The 14581-nt window shown below is 31.7% G+C and overlaps 1 protein-coding gene across 1 annotated transcript in view; it reads right to left on the bottom strand.

Moving 5' to 3' along the window:
• LOC115216973 (exportin-1) overlaps positions 1-14581 on the bottom strand; it is a 48265-nt gene that overhangs the window by 14323 nt on the left and 19361 nt on the right. The window contains exons 4-17 of the mRNA XM_029786451.2: positions 10792-10898; positions 10313-10428; positions 9937-10051; positions 9434-9553; positions 7524-7578; positions 7040-7113; positions 6707-6865; positions 5625-5822; positions 4193-4331; positions 2539-2642; positions 2103-2180; positions 1850-2006; positions 1379-1542; positions 184-318 (exon numbers count right to left, since the gene is read on the bottom strand). Coding sequence (XP_029642311.1) covers positions 184-318; positions 1379-1542; positions 1850-2006; positions 2103-2180; positions 2539-2642; positions 4193-4331; positions 5625-5822; positions 6707-6865; positions 7040-7113; positions 7524-7578; positions 9434-9553; positions 9937-10051; positions 10313-10428; positions 10792-10898 — 1721 coding nt within the window. The remainder of the gene's footprint in view (positions 1-183; positions 319-1378; positions 1543-1849; positions 2007-2102; positions 2181-2538; positions 2643-4192; positions 4332-5624; positions 5823-6706; positions 6866-7039; positions 7114-7523; positions 7579-9433; positions 9554-9936; positions 10052-10312; positions 10429-10791; positions 10899-14581) is intronic.

Here is a 14581-nt window from a genome sequence, read left to right as displayed (position 1 = left end):
ACATCAAAGTTATTTCAAAATATATTTCTAAATAATGCACCAACATATGTTACTAAACAGCATGCATAATGTTCAACAAACAGCAAATTCTTAAAATGGAATTACAATAAATTTGTGATCAACAATTTAAAAAATTAATTCTTTGAATTATATCAGTTCTCACTGACAGTAGGAAGTATTTACCTGTGTTGCCTGGTTGATTATACCATCCCATACTTGATTGGGTAACAACATATACCGTTCTATCAAATGATCCTGGGGAACTTGGTCTATTTGTGCACTAATCATTAATCCAACAGCTTCATAAAATGTATGAACCTAGAAAAACATTAAGATTAGTATGAAAAATATTGATGACATCTTTTGAGCTATCTTGCTAAATATATTATTAGCCATATACCCAAACATATCCCCTGCTCTATTTACCCTATTTACTTAGCAGCACAACATATGAGAACAATTGCTGTCAAATTGTATGGCAACAGATATGTAATTAAAAGGTTTACAGAGTTCAGATGGAATTATCTCAAAGCTAGGATAAATTAAATTAGTAAAGAGAGACATTAAATTAGTAAAAACCATTGCATTTTGTACTGGTACAGTAGTAAATGGAAGCAGTAGTGAATGTGACCAAAAAAGATTGCTTATCTATGCACAATATGTAATGAGATTAAATATTTTAGCCAAAATATTTTAACACCAAGCCAGCCATCCATACAAACACAGACGAAAATGTTAAAGTACAACAAAAAAACTTATTATTAAGGTTAACGGCAATTTGAAAACTCTAATTTAGGATTGTGAATTTAAGAATTTCAAGTAATACAAATTCATGATTTGATTTATTACAATGTTTCATTTATATGTGTGCATGTGTGTGTCGTTCCACATAAAAACCACTGGTGAAGATGCCGTATAAAAAACACAGGCCATGGTGCCACATAAAATGCACCCAATACACTCTGTAAAGTGGTTGGCATAAGAAGGACATCCAGCAATAGAAATCAAGCCAAAACAGACTATGGAACCTAGTGCGACTTCTGGCCTTACCATCTCCTGTCAAACCATCCAATCCATGCCAGTATGGAAATTGGACAGAGTTAATAACAATAATCATCATTATCTACAGGTATGTTGATGCAAATAGGAAAAATACAACTCAGAATATGAGTATATGTACATTCTTATTAATATTTAGCAGAAATAACAGAGTGACTCAAGGTCCAAGGGCTTCATGCAATGGTACTAGTTTGATAAGTGCCAATGCACAAAACTCTCAGACTTTGAGTCACTCTATTACTTCTACTAAACATTAATAAACACACACACACACACATGCATTAAAAATATATTGACACAATCCAAAAGGTGTAATTACCTGCTGAGGCTGAAGGTCACAAATTATAGTATTGATAGTGGCTAAGATTTCCTCAATAAATGGCATAACTTCTCCAACTTGAACTTGAACAAAATGGCGGCGACATTTTTGAGCTATCTTAATAAATGTATCACAAGCCATATCCTGTACACCATCGTGTGTTTCTAGAAAGAGAAATTATTAAATTTGTAAAAATTAGAAAAATGATACTTTCTTACAAATACATGAGACAAAGAAAAACACTATTGCTATTAATATTCTAATAACTGAATGAAAAGTTTAAATTTTAAAATTTAAACTTTCAATCAATGTAATTTTGCTAACCACGGACCAGAAAAAATTATCAATTTTAATCTTTTTTCAACAATAACAACATATAAAATTTCATATATTTAAATAGTAATACTATTGCCCAAATCAAATTTTTTTACTCTATTTAATAAAAAGAAAAATGAATTTAAATATAATTACCATGCATGAATTCAAACAGCTTATTAACCACTGTTTTTAAAAATTTCCAGTGTGCTCGAAGGAATCGTGGGTACTGTCCAACAACATACATGATATTCGATGCAATAATGGCTTTATTGTCTTTGCCTCGCTTTTGTTCACACAATCCCAAGAGATCCTACAACCACAAGAACAGGAGTCAGATAATTGCAAACAACTAAATACATAAATATATTAATCATTAGAGGACCAATTACAAATAACAAAGACTAACCTTGATTACAGTAACCAAAAACCGTTTCTCATCATCCTCATACATAGCACCACTAATTGAACCAATAGCCCAACAAAGCTGTAATAAAAAAACAACATTTATTTAATATTCATAAATATACAAAACATAGATAAAGTATTGATTTGCCAGTCAGCTGCGATATGCCACGGTGAGGATGATTCTCTCAAACTGCCAGGTGTCAAAACACTTGAAAGTCATAAGTAGGTGTTTTGACTTTCAGGTGTTTAAAACACCCAGCACTTTGAGGAAGTCATCCCTACCACACCAAATCACAGTCTACAGGCAAACAAGCAAAGCACATACACTGAGCATATGTGGTCGATAGAGTATATACAAAATATAATCTTCAATTAAGGTTCTATTCCTTGAATAAAATATAACTACATCAATGAAAACATCACATTAAGTAACTAACCGTATTTAAATTTTTCCATGACCACTCTGAGCCATTTACTTGATTGTGAAGCTTGTCAGTCATTATATTCTCTGTATCCACATAATCTAAATGAGTGAGGTAAACTGAAGAAAAAAAAATAATAGCATAGAAAAATTAAAAGTGAACTGCATCTATCAATTTAAAAAATCCCTTTGGTCATGAATGACTATGGGATTGCACCTAAAAAGCTCCCCTCCAAGGCAAGGTTGTTTATGGAAGACCAGCAGTCGCCCATGCATGGCAACCTCCCTTCTCCACACCACTGATATTATCCAAGAGAAAGGCAAAGGCCAATACAGTTTGGCACCATTGATGTCACAACTCATTTCTACAGCTGAGTGAACTAGAGCAACATGAGATAGTGCCTTGCTCAAGAACACAACATAGCCTGGTCCGAGAATCAAATTCACTACCTCATGATTGTAAGCCCGATGCTCTAACCACTGAGCCATGTGCCTTTCTTTCTTTCTCTCTATCTATATATCACCCTTATTTTATATTTGCTTTCCATGCCAACATGGTACACACACACGAAATTGTTGAAACAAGAATTTTATTGTGAGATGTTATCTTATAAGGGAAAGAAAAACAAAGTCAACATAAGAGGTGTAACCTGGCTGGAACTAAACATCACAAAGCACTTTCATTTGAACAACTAATCCTGGCATGCCTTGCCTCTATACACAGAAATTTCTCTCACTCACACAAACAAGCATATATATACAAACAGTGTGACCAAACACAGAACCATATTGTTGTGAAGCAAACTTCTTAACCACAATTCATCTGTAACAAATTAAAATGGCCCAACTACAGACAATGAAACTATTGTAGCAAAAAATACAATCAGTAAACTGATATTGAATTGATGAAAATAAGTGATTAATCAAAAACCTTTTACCACTCATATTACTCTGTCAAATATAATGCTTATTTATTCCCATTCATTATCATCATTTAATGTCCACTTTCCATGCTGGCAGGGGTTGGATAGTTTTATGTGGAGCTGGCTAGCAGGGTGCTGTCCAGACTCCAACTGTCTGTTGTGGTATGGTTTCTATGGTTGGATTCCCACTGTTTTGAATTAATCATGCATTATCTATTTGCATTGAAATTTTGATGATGTACTTGTTTATTTTTAGTATGACATTATAAGGGAAGGTATGAGAAGCTGAAAATGGTCAGTCTGTACATAAAACACACATAATATTTGAGCCAGATATGCTAAAGGTTTAAACAAATATATTTAAATGTTAATTATAAATAAAGTGTAAATATAAAAAGATAACACAAGATGAAAAGGAAATATTGTTTTCACACATTGATTACAAGACTACAAATTTGCAGTAAGAAGATAGAATTGATTGAAAAAAATCATGGATTTTTTGGTGTTTTACTTTAAAGATTAAAAACCAAAAATCTTATTCGTATTCAAGCCTCAGAATACTAAGTAACAAAACTAAATAGTGCAAAATATTAGCTGAATGCATTTCTGCTACTCCACTTATTTCCAAGTTGTGTAAATAATATAAGTAAAAGCAAGATATATCACTAAATAAAAAATATCCTTTAATAGCCACAACCAACAAAGTAAAAAGCAATATCTCACTTTCATTAAACATAAAGTACTTACCTAGTGTCTCCCTCATATTCTTGTATAGATTGATGGAGTCGGTGTCTTTCATAAACTCACGAACAACTTCACCCTGTTCATTTTCTACAACAAGCACTTCTTCTGGTTTTGCCATTCGAGAAATCATGACAGCTCGTACCTTAAAATAATAACATAAAAATGTATGTGTATGTAAGATCACCATCACTGTTTTAACGTCTATTTTCTACGCTTGCACAGGCTGGACAAAGTATTTTTAGCCAGATGTCCTTACAAGTGCTAACCTTCACTTGTTTCCAAGCAAGGTAATATTTCCCCCATAGTCAGACATGTTTCAATAGAATAGTGGAAATGAATGATACTGTTTGTATGACAGTGACACAACCATTTGAAGTCAAGACAAGAATGCATGCACACATACGATGGGCTCCTTTCAGTTTCTGCCAAATCCACTAACAAAAGCTTTGGTCAGCCTGAGGCTATATATACAGGTGACACTTTCTCAAATTGGCATCCATCAACTACGCAGCTTTTATCATCATCCTACCACTGCTTGTCAATTACAGTGTTCCTCTGCCAACTTCAACTTCTTACATTAACTATCTCTGTATTTCTCTTCTACTCTCTTCCCAACTCTATAAAAGCATGACTGACAAAATCGACCAAAACCAACCAGCCAGCCAACATCATATTGACTATTATTATATAGAGATATTTTAAGTATAACTGTTTTCAAGTTTACAATGAAGAGATCATTTGAAAGAAAACGCCAGAAAAGGGGAAACTTCAAAAAGCAGCAACATAAAACAAATATTTTACTCTACCAACAGTTAACAATTCACAAATCTAAGGTATCATCTGATACTGAAACAACAGTAGCTGGATTCTCAATTGAGGAAAACACTGCAAATGTGAGCATTACAGAGCTAAAGTCTAGAGTTAAAACAGCTAAATCCAATATCTAGGTTATTAGGATATCTTAATTGAAGATGAATTCTCATACAGATTTCTTAAATGCTCTTCATAGTGTCAACACTGGAACAGCCCTAGGCAACATTCTGCTAATGTGTGTTAGTACTGATTCTTATTTGTTCTGCTAGACTTGAGCCTAAGTTCAAATCACACTTACTTGTCAAGTACGTCAGCAAAACTCATCTATGATCTTTAGAGTTTTCATGACTTTAAATTGCAGTGGAATTTTGCCAGTCAGAAAGCCTAACAGAAGCTGCTGGATTTTTTTTTGGGTGCAGTGAATTACTTTCATTTAATTCCTAGTTAGTTGTAGCTTATTTTACTTCAATCATATACAAAAGCATAAACACAACTATCAAAATTCAATAGCAATAATAGTTAACTCTGGTTAGAAAAGAGTTAAAACCCCTCAAGCGAAGCTAAAATACTGATGTGGTGATGGATTGGTTTTATAATATTTCAAAGAAAAACAATAACTTACTCGGGAGAGCACTGACATATAGAACTGTCTCCTAATGGGTATTTCACCATGAGATCGACCAAACATCAACGGTGTTGAACCTGCTGAAAATGGACTTTCGCGATACAAATCAGCTGCCAAAGAATTCCAATATTCCAGGCATACTTTGAATACTTCCACTTCATCCACTTCAGAAATTCGAATCAAGTAATGATGAGCCTACAAATTAAACAGTTAAATTTACATTACAACAAGCAAAATCAATATCAAAAAGAATATCCCATCATTATTTATCCACTTTCAGTCTGATTTCCAAACAAATTATCATCATCATTGTATTAACATCCATTTTTCTATGCTTGCATGGGTTACACAGAATTTGTTGAGACATATCTTCTAATGTCAGGTACCTTTCCTGTCATTAACTTTCATCTGTTTTCAAACATGTCTAAAGACTGGCAATGAATGACACTGTTTGTATGATGGTGACATACATTTTACAGTTATCATACACTGTCAAGGTAAGAAGAAACTAATACACTCACACACACAACAGGCTTCCTTCAGTTTCAGTCTACCAAATCTATTTACAATGCTTTGGTCAGTCAAGTGCACAGTAGAAGACTCTTTCCCAAAGTGCCATGCAGTGGGACTGAACCCAAAACCATGTGATTAGAAAGTAAACTTAACAGACATGTTATTGATATTAAGTTATATGCATGTGTAAAAAGCCAATTTCAGAACTGAGATGAGACCAGTATACTTCATTAATCATTAGTTAGTTTGAAATGTAAAAATTAAATGATTTTTGATAAAATTATACAAATCAAAGACTATGATCCATTGAATGAGTACTGTTTCAATTCTTATCTAAATAGAAATTCATTCAAATTCTATTTGTCAGAGAAGATAAGAAGTTTACAAATAAAAAGCAAGATATATCAACTAGTATCATCTATATAAATCTACCACACAATCTAAACACAAGATGAACTAAGTCAATGTGCTTAAAGATATGTTCCATATATTTAAATTCTCAACGTCATGAATATATAAAAAAAAGACTTAAGTATAAATTATACAGCAAAATAATTTTTACTCACTTGTATCAAAAGATTGTGATACTCATTCTTACGTTCTATGAGTAGAACATGTTCCTTTAGGAAGGTGCACAAAAATAAACTAAGATTTTGAATGAAATTTTGTTCATCATCAGTCCCTTTCCTATAAGCATCTTTGATAACTGTGTCTAAGGGTAACATCTGCAAAATATAATACACTTTACTTAAGCACAGAAATTCAATTACAAACTCTTGACACTTATATTTTGGCAAATAAAAATTAAGATAAATAAAATAAAAAAATCTGGTTATTTAAGTATATTATAAGATTTAAGAGTGAATAATAAAGACTTAAATAAATAACTGGTAAAATACCTGTTTTAACTGTTCCATGGTTATTGTAAATAGCTGTGTAACTTGATCATCATATTGGGAAACTTGTACAGCAGCTAGAGAAGAGAAAATTTATTTTTAAATTACCAATGTTCACATAGATATCTGTAGAATTTTAGCATCTTGATATCAATATACATAAAGAATCTGATTTGCAGTTTGGTTAAATTCAAATTCTATATTAAAACATATAATTTTAAGTGTGGGTCAATCTCTCAGTAAAATGTTTTCCACACTTTGTTACATAACAAGAGTTCATAATTCAAAACTCACATCACAAACATTATGCTAAAGTTTACTGCTTGATTTAAAGCAACATGGTTGTACTCTGGATATAAATCTGATAATCTAACATATTTTAAGTATTATCTAATTTGTACCGAACTTCTGGTTTTACAAAAAAGTGATTCAAATTCTTACAAAAGAATATTTCAGGAATATGTAAAGATATAGGAGATGAACATACCTATTTCTGTAAGACACTTCAGAGTTACATTTCGGAACATTGGTACATTCAAGAACTATATTTAAAAAAAAAAATATTTAAAATATAACAATGAGTGTTCAATAAATTAATGGAATAAATAATATTCTCTCTTTTTCTTCTTGGCATTTCTTCATTGTCAGATGTTTCCAAAGTTTTTTTCAATGTCTCCATTTTCACAAATCTGCTTTCCAAGGTTTGAAATGAATCAGTGATTACAAAATCTGAATAGATGAGTCTAGTCCCAGAAGTCAATGACAAGCTCTTCCTTGCTTAGGTTACTGAACATGATCTTTAATAACAGCTGTTTCTCTGCAGCTACAAATTCCTAGTTGTTAGGCTAGATGTCAAGTAAGGTATCAATATCCCAGGTATCCAGCATATTGGAATAATAATTATAAGAAATAAAACCTCTTCCCAACTCTATTAATTAATGTATTAGTCAGGAAATCATTTAGTGTTTGAAGTTGGTAACAATCAGTAGAACACCTCAAGGAAATTTTAAACTCATTTCAACAAACAGAGTCAAAGTACAAGACAAATGAAGTTTGATATTTTTCTATTTACAAATAGAAATGCTGATAGGACAATGCATTAGGCTACCTAAAGGTCAAGATAATGAACAACTGACTAAAGTTTAATAAAATTAACCCTTTAACATTCAGATTTTTCTGTCAAAAGAAGCTTATTTATCCAAATTAGTTTGAATTATCTTGTATGCATTATCGCATAGCTTTGAGAGTTCAATGATGTGATTGCTGCATTTTAGAATGACAATGTATGGTAGGTGTGAGAGATCAGATCTGGATGGTTTTAACATAAAACAGATAAAATATATTTGGGCCAGATACGGCTGGTTTAATTGCTGAAGCGTTTTAAAATAACATTCATAATGCGCCTTATGAGAGAGGAGGAAAAGCAACACCAATGACTGTTGACTTGCCCATACAGTTAGGAATAATGTGGTCATGTTTGGTTTTAAATTCTGTAGTTTGATGCCTATAGGGAAAATGTAGATTGGGGAAGAATTTCAGAAAACAGCAATCTCAAGAGAAATGAATAGCTAAGTAATTAGTGTGTGGTTTGTAGGGGTAAGAAACAAGAATAATGAAAGAAAAGATATGTGGGATGGGTTAATAGTGGTGTGCAGCTTCTTGGAACAAAGGACATTTTAACAGTTAAGAGGCAAAGAGAAACAAGTTGAGCCGGAAGTTAGGCACAGTCTAACATGATTGTGTGACGGTATTATTAGCAATGTCAGTTATGCAACCATATACTTTAAAACAGAGTTGCATAAGAACCTCGTAGAAAAACCAACAGATTATCAAGACTGAAGTACATACTGGTACTGAAGAGGGAGCTTAGTTCCCGAGCTGCATGCATGTGTGTATGGTTACATATATAAAGGGCTTCACGGAAGCAATGACATATGACCGAGACCTTTGGCAATATGCCATGCCTGAGAAGACCCATCAAACCAAGTAAAATCATAGTCATAGTGGATACTGGTATCATGCAACTGGCACATAAAAAGCACTCATTACACTCTCGGAATGGTTGGCATTAGGAAGGCATCCAGCTGTAGAAACCATGCCAAATCAGACCAGAGTCTGCAGCCCCTCAGCTTTCCAGCCCTGGTCAAACTGCCCAATCCATGCCAGCATGGACAATTGATGATGATGATGATGATGTCACTGCAACAGGTCCTCAGAGATTAAGAACAAGCATTTGTAATGGTTTTCAAGGTTTAGTTGTGTTGTTCATGCATCTCAAAGTTGCAGGGCAAGATTTTTTTTTCTTTGAAATGTATTGCTTTTTTGATGACAAGGAGCAAAACAAGTTTATTTCAGAATTATTTACAAGAAAGAAAAGAAAAGAAAAAATGTACTTACTTTACAGATTAATGTAGTAATGAGTTTAGTTTCAAAGATGTATCCTAAGGGAATCCAGTTTAGAAACCTCAGCAGTGTTTCAAGATTGGAGCCAACTAAGGGAGCATTTTGTGAATTATCCTATTTTGGAAAAGGATTAAATAACATAAACATACAATTTATTCAAACAATTCATATACAAATATTCAAATTTCTAGAACCATCTTATGCTAGTGTGTAAAATAAATGTAAAACTACAGTAACAGTGTATAAAAATTGAGTAAATTCTTCCAAACTTTAAACGATTTTAAAATATGAAAGATGAAATTATAAACTTAACAAGATAATGGTTCTACTGTGATTATTGATTATCAGTTCAACAAGATTATTCAGTGGTAGATGTCTATAAAATTACCTACATTCGTTAATAAAACAAATGTTTATAATATAGAACTATTCTGTTGACTATGACTTGAAAAAAGATATTAATTGTATATTTAAAAAAGAAAAATTACAACACATACCATCACAAACTGACAGAGTTGAAAGATCTGTGAAAATTCACTACACATACTGTCCTTGAGATGTTTAGCCTTTGCTTGGGTCATTTGACCACTGGAAAAGTCAAATACCTCTTCACTGAAAAAAAAATATATATAAGTTTATACAAGCATACCAGTTAACCTTTCTTTTTGGTTTCAGACAATACAACTAGTGTCCTTCCTTTAATATCGTAGGGCCTGATTTGAAGGAATGCTATTTCTAGCATGTTAAGTTGCCATATGAAAGGCCCCTTCATTGGTGTGACAGTAGAAAACAATATAAGACATTAAAACATAAAATAATATGATTAATCTAAAAAAGAGGACAAAAAGAAAGTAAATTGTAAAAAATACTAACCTCAATAATTTCAAAATAGTCATATTATTTTGGCACAAGGACTCATTTGTCTTGCTGGCACCAACAATATCACTAATGAAAGATGGCCAGTTCCTTGGCCATTCATATTTTAAAATCTAGTAAAATAAATAACAAAAATATTTTGTTAAATTATAAACTGATACTGATTATAAAATTATTAGAAATTTATATAAACACACACACACACACACACAAATACTTTGTATTAACTATATAATTAATTTGCTTCCGAATCAATTATATTTAAGCATTAATTATATAATTAATGCTTAATTATATAATTAATAACAGTCATAACATTTCTTACACTTCCTCAGAAATTCTTATATAAATGCAAATAAAACTTTCAAATATTTCATATGAACAATTTTAATTTGATTAAATTAGGAAATAATTTTCAGTTGTTAATTTGCCCCATCAAATGTGGGAACACCTGACAACACTTTCAGTTGACTTACCTGAACTAAAATCATGTTTAATTTTCCCAAATACACTTTTTCTTTCTCCAAAAGTTGCTGCTCAGATGAGGTCTTGATAATTAAACCAACAATGTACTTTTTAATACCTAAATAAAAATAAACAAATCATATTAAATCCTCATCTAATTATTTTCATTCAAAAAGTATAATCTGTCTGACAAAAAGAGAAATTTTTGTAATCTTTCCATGTCTATGAACAGCACCCATCACTTTTTTTTACTTTTCTCTCTTTAACTCCTTATAAAAACAGAAAAACCCAAAATACAGCAAACATCAGTAATCATTAAGCAATCTCAACATCCTTCTTATAAGTCTCTAATGAGAGATACAGTTTTATTTATCTAATTAGTCAGGAGAGGCAGTGCTCATAAACTACTGATAAGAGTTCATTCTGAACATCTCTAGATCATGGTCTGCAAAAAAAAAATATATAAGTGATGAAGACATTTGAAGGAGTTGCAATTCTAGGGAGAAGTTAGGCAGTGTTTAGGATTTGAGGTGAGATACAGTTAAAACTGGACAGAGAGTATATGTATTTAGTTAGCTAAGAGGAGCAAAAAAATCATTATAGTAATGATAAAAGAGGCAAAAAGAAGAAACAGGATCTCATACTAATTAAGTGGATAATTAAGATATCATCATCATAATAAAGGGGTTTAATGTCCAAGTCGAGAAATACTGGAACAAATTCATTGGCATCAAAAGAAGACTATAACCATGGCTTAAAGAACAAGGGTACCATATTCCTGACAATGCAAATAAATTAAATATATATTAAACAATTCACATGAAACCAGATTGTCAGGGAGTTACCAAATAGAGAACCAAATCAATTTTTTCATCTGGGTGGAGGGGAAAAACTAGACAAACAGTTATGACTTCAAACAGCTAGTAACTAATGAGATAAAACTAAAAACAAAGAGTACTTTAAAGAAAAAAAAACAGAAAAAGAAGTAAAAGCTGAAAACTGTTCCTGTAAAGGCTGCTTTCATAAAAGATTAGAAATAGGCATAAGGTTGAGGACAAATATACTGAAAAGCTACAAATCTGCTCTGATTAAAATTATTGGTTGCAAGAAAATAAAAGATCTTCAGTAAAAATTACTGAGATGTTGAGTGGTACAACTTATCTAGAAGAAAGCCTCTAGAGAGTCACTTAACCTGCTAGAAATAGCAATAAAATATCTCTCAAATTACACTCCACAGACTTAAAATATTTTAAGACAACTTGGACAATGAAGCTCTTGATATACAGAGAGTACAGTGGTGACTGGAATGCCCTGATTACAGGTCTGCTCAATCATGATTGACCTGGGGTTAAACAACAGATATACTAAATATAGCAAGTGTAGAACATGCCTTGATTGTTACACTGAAACAAGACATAACCATACTGAAACAAGACATAACCAATATACTGAATGTGTGGATTTCTCTTCACTCAAGAAGGGCTAACTCAATAAATGTATTTGGTAAGATATAAAAGCATTTCATCATTATAACTAACAGTTAAAAAATATAGTTTACATTTACTTCTTTACCTAATCTATATACAAAATTACATTTTGTAATTTCCTTGTAATTACTAAAATAAAGTAACATTATCATTAAATGTCTACATCATTATTTCTAAAAAAAAATCTACAAAATGCAATAAGTGTCATCTTTACCATGGTCATCATCATCATCATTTAAACATCTTCAAGTTTTGTGAAATGATTCCCATATTATTAAATTCCAAGAAAAGTAAAACTCCAAAATGAAAAATAATTAGAAATTTAGGTACATGGTTAATCATTGAAGAATAAGCTTATAGTTGATTGCACTAAACAAAATGTTTCCTGCTAATTATTTCATTTCTTCAAGGGGGGAAAAAGTGAAGTCAACCACAAGATTTTTAAACTCAAAAACATGAATGTTAATACTTCAAAAAATGCAATTAAGTTCAAAATGTTTCAGTCATCTCCACTACCAGAACATGGAGAATAATAATTAAAATAGTATAACATTATTTTGAAATGCAGTATGCTAACCCTTTTGTTACTATATTTTTCTTACGTTAAGTTTGCAAATAAGAAAAAATAAAGTAAAATATCTTAGACTTTAACCTGTTGTTTGTAACAGAAATTATTAACAAGAAATTTTAACTTAGATCAGTTTCAAACTGGAAGTCTGTACTCCAGAATCGAGGATAACCTTAGGCATGTTGGTATCAAAATGGATAGAGTGGTGTGTCATAATTTCAAGAACAACATTTTTGCACTATACATCAAATTTTTAAATGAAAACAACAATGAAGCAAATAGAAGGTGTGTATCATCATTATCATCATTTAACCCCTTAGCATTTAAACTGGCCATATTCAGCCCAATGTTTAAACCAGCTAGATCTGGCCTCTCGTACCTACCCAACAATATCATTATAAAAGTATACAATCACATAATCAAATTCTCAAAGCTACTAGATAATGCATGATTAATTCAAAACAATGTGAATAAATAAGCATTACATTCAAAAGAATAATTTAAGTGCTAACAGGTTAAAGTCCATGATCCATGCTAGCATGTACATGTTAATAAACATGGCAGCCAAACCTCACTGAAAGCCAAAGTTGAATTGCTAAGACATGTATTAATACAGATAGGGTGGTGGTTGTTATGTATAGGAATCTAACCAAGCAATATGGCAGCACAAATTATTCAGAGGATGAAAGCTATTCAAAACTGTACATTCTATTATCTACAGTAAAATAAATATCTATAACAGAAAAAGTCTATAACCTCTTAACTTTTGACTGTTAGAACTACACTATCAGCTGATTTAATCAAACCTTTTGTTTTTCAAACACGTCTTTTACATGGGCCTATTTCAGAGATTTAAAGTCTATTAAATCATCTGAATTTTAATAGCAAAAAATTTACAATTTTTAATAAGTAAAATTTTTGTTTAATGATTAAGAAATACAAATGTTTTTAAACATAAATAGGTACTGAAACCAAAATACTAAAATATAATTGCTATTTTAATATTTGTAAATAGCTATAGACATGGGTATGTGGTTAAGAAGTTCACTATGTAACCATACTGTTTCAGGTTTGGTCTTAATGAGCAGCACTTTGGTAAGCATTTTCTACTACAGCAGAAGGCCAACAAATGTTTTGTGAGTGAATTTCATAGTCAAAATGAAGTGTGCATGCGTGTGAATGAGCATAAATATTGATGTTCACACTTGTCACCACATGAACAAAACCGTTGTTGGCATTACTTATTGGCGTTATGAACAGTTGTTCTCCACTTCCGAAATGTGGAATAAAAACTCCCTTACTTGATAACAGGAGAGAACATCTGGCCATAAAATTCTGCTTCAAATAATTCCCTGCCTAACCTTTGCAAGAATGATAAAACAGATGTTAAACAAATGAACAAAGGGTCATTAAATTTTATTTATGTATAAGAGGGCAAAGTAAGCAGTTGTGACACACTTTCCCCCAAATGAAATAATAACAACAGAGAAAAACAAACCGCATATTCATCAAGAACTTATTGTCCCATCCACTACAGTGCCACAACAAATAAATGACAGATGGAATACATCAGCTAGATTTTCATCCAAGATCCTCAAATAAATATCAAATATTTGCTCAAAGATATTTAACTAAAAATGAACATCTAATTTTCAGATGTGTGGAATTTTTAACACTTAACCCTTTCGTTACCAACCCGGCAAATGTCTTGTTTTCATAAGTTCTGAATTAAAATCTTCCACCAAA

This window comes from Octopus sinensis, linkage group LG11, assembly GCF_006345805.1.
Source record: "Octopus sinensis linkage group LG11, ASM634580v1, whole genome shotgun sequence".
Classification (NCBI taxonomy): Eukaryota; Metazoa; Mollusca; class Cephalopoda; order Octopoda; family Octopodidae; genus Octopus; species Octopus sinensis.
This window is presented reverse-complemented; position numbering and strand designations above follow the sequence as displayed.